This window comes from Anastrepha ludens, chromosome 5, assembly GCF_028408465.1.
Source record: "Anastrepha ludens isolate Willacy chromosome 5, idAnaLude1.1, whole genome shotgun sequence".
Classification (NCBI taxonomy): Eukaryota; Metazoa; Arthropoda; class Insecta; order Diptera; family Tephritidae; genus Anastrepha; species Anastrepha ludens.
Window position 1 is genome coordinate 14,608,774 of NC_071501.1, and position 2,881 is coordinate 14,611,654.

Sequence of the window (2,881 nt, forward strand, 5' to 3'; positions counted from 1 at the left end):
TTGTAGAAAGTAGCCATTCCTTTCTTTTTCAGACCTGAACAAATCCTATTATTCGGAACAGGTGTCTAAACTAGAACAGCATTAGACGAAGCGTATAAGCCTAAACGCGAAAAAAAAACGGTTTACCCCAAAAAAAATTTGTTTTACAAAAACTTTTCGTTTTACAAAAAATAAAGTGGTTTTTTTGCACGGACTTTAAAAATAACCCTGTACGCATGTACTAACTTAAAACAAATATTTTTTTGCTTTTAATTAAACTATTTTCTTTCAGAATTCATATAATTGGAAATTTAAAATTTTTTTTAATACGTATTTACTTAATTTTTTCCCAGAACTTATAGAAAAATACAGCAAAACAAATGATGAAAATACCACAAACCGAAGCTGATACTTTTTTCATACAAAACAATATTAATTTTCCTTGTATTTGACGTATAATTGCAGAAAGGCCCTTTTTATATTATTTACAGTGTAAGTTGTGTAAAAGGCGTAATCTCCAGTGGGTAACAGCGTCGCAGCATTCAAAAGGCTTTGATCGATGCGTAAATTTTTTAAAATCAGCTCGTGCTGCATAAGAAATTTTAGGATTGTTATTATTTTATTTTATCTTTTATTTGCAAATAATATTTCACTTTCGCACTCACTTCATAGGGGCAAGAATGATTGATGTTTGTGTAGGGTCGCACAAAATCATACAGGTAATTTATCAATGGATTATTTTTTGTGCTTAGGAATTTGCAGGCGTCAAACTTGGTGTCGACTAAATAGGGATGATAGCCATTTGATTTTTTCATAAGCTGCAAGTGCACCTGTGTGTGGAAAATGAAGGTAGCAATAGCATAGTTCTCACATACATACATATTTCTCGCAATTCTTCAGAAATGTTTAAAATTTTGCGCTTCTTTAATCTTATTATTTTTTTGCACACTTTCATTCATACGCACCGACACATCCTCCAGGGGCTCGGAAAGCTTCACTCTGATGGTGATTTCGTTTAAGTTGCGTTGCACCAAACGCAAACGACACTCAGTGAAATTTAAAAAACTTTTATTGAAGCTGGTGCACTGGATGTTGGTTAATGAAGCGCGTGCGGCAATTGCCCAATACTGTCCGAGACTGTTTACCAACAGCAGCCAAAGCAATGCATCACCACTCAAATGCGATTTCATATTGATGTGGGAACGATTTCGGTATGCGCCTAATTTAACATCGCGTGTAGCAATAAATTTATTTTCATTGAAGTTTGCTATACTTTCAATAATTTATTATTATCTCTGTTTTTTAATATTCATGCCCAATTTGTTTAATTGCGTGTAATTTGGTTTATTGTCTCTGAAATTCAATATTTGCGACATCGAGACATTAGAAAGCGATTATTTCAAATAATCTGACGCTCATACGAGTATTATAGTCCTCCATATGCATGAATGTGAGAGTCTCTGTTTGGTTGCAGTTTACAGACTCACGAACCGTTCATTCGCTTGGGATTTATGACTCGATTAGGTTCGAACTCGAAATGTTAGTTATCTAATTTATAACGCAAATGTGGCCGCCGTAGCCGAATGGGTTGGTGAGTGACTACCATTCGGTGCATGCATAGGTTCAAAACCACGAGCACGAGATACCAACTGAGAGAAAAAATTTCTTCAAATCACTGTTAGCAGGCAATCGCTAACCTTCTCATAAGAAACCATCTGTAGTTGGGAGCCAACGTGAAACTGTAGGTGCCTCCATTTGAGGAAAACATCAAACTGCACGCCACAAATAGGTAGAAGAGATCGGCGAAACACTCAAGAAAGAGTATAAACGCGTGTACATACATATAAGAAGATGCTTCTGGAACAAATGGACCTGGTAGGTGGCACTAGGGTTGTAGCAAACGCTCGTAATTTATTATTGGAAAAAATTAACCGGTCAAGTGCTCAGATAGTGATCGGAGCTAAGTATTCCAAAAATCGTGTATGCGAAAATCGTATATAGCTGTAAGTTCAGTTCAATCGGATCGTTTTCCCTCTTAACTGAGGATATAATAACTGAGATCTCAAAACTAAAAAACTTCAACCAGACTGACTTTGAAGGTCTTTCGGCTACCTTATTTACGGGGTTAGGGGTAGTCAGAGGCCCGAAAAGTTTATGATTTTCAATAATTTTTTTTGCTATTCAGTTGCTTTATTTTACAAAAATAAAAACATAGCATTAATACATCATGTTTCGGCTTGACTTTAGCAAAATTTGAACACCAAAAAATTAATAATTGTAAAAGTTATCGCTGTTTGCGTGGAGCTCGTTTCTCTAGAAGTCCCTTGCGATGATCATCACAAGTCCTTGGAGGTGCATCTAAAACAATCGGACAAGAGAAATTAGTTTTATTAATAGATAATCTTGTGCCTGATCGAAGCTTTTTTAACATTAACAAATATCAGGAATATTTCCCTGTTCACATATTTCACATTTTCGAAAAAAAACCGGAAATTAATTGTTATTGTAAAAAAATTGAAATGTTTGAAAAAAAAATCCTTCTATCAGGCACCAGTTTTTTATGTTTTCGAAAAGCAATATAGATTTTATTGAAATCTACCAAGCAGTTTTTAAGTCACTGTGATCACCAGTTCAAAAAACATTGTTTTGAGAAAAACGCATTTAAAGTTTTGCTACTGGCACTCGAACGCTACTTGGATAACTCGAAAAGTATTTATCGAATTCACATATTATACTTTAAAAAAATGCAAAAAACAAAAATCTATTGTACTTTTTTGAAAATTCTGACTACCGCTAACCCCTTAAAAGTTGCTCTGTTCTGGCGGCTCCGCTGAAAATAGTTTTCAATAACTCATATTCTTCTGGAAAATTCACTGATGCTTAGAAACTCACTTCTATAACT

The 2,881-nt window shown here is 34.6% G+C and overlaps 1 protein-coding gene across 1 annotated transcript; it reads right to left on the bottom strand.

The window, feature by feature from the left end:
* Nucleotides 1–319: 319 nt before the first annotated feature.
* Nucleotides 320–1,169, bottom strand: LOC128863593 (uncharacterized). The gene is made up of 3 exons (XM_054102826.1): nt 945–1,169; nt 645–809; nt 320–567 (listed from the first exon to the last, which is right to left on the bottom strand). The coding sequence occupies exons 1-3, from the start codon at nt 1,167–1,169 to the stop codon at nt 412–414; spliced, it is 546 nt and encodes a 181-aa protein (XP_053958801.1). The 3' UTR covers nt 320–411.
* Nucleotides 1,170–2,881: the final 1,712 nt, after the last annotated feature.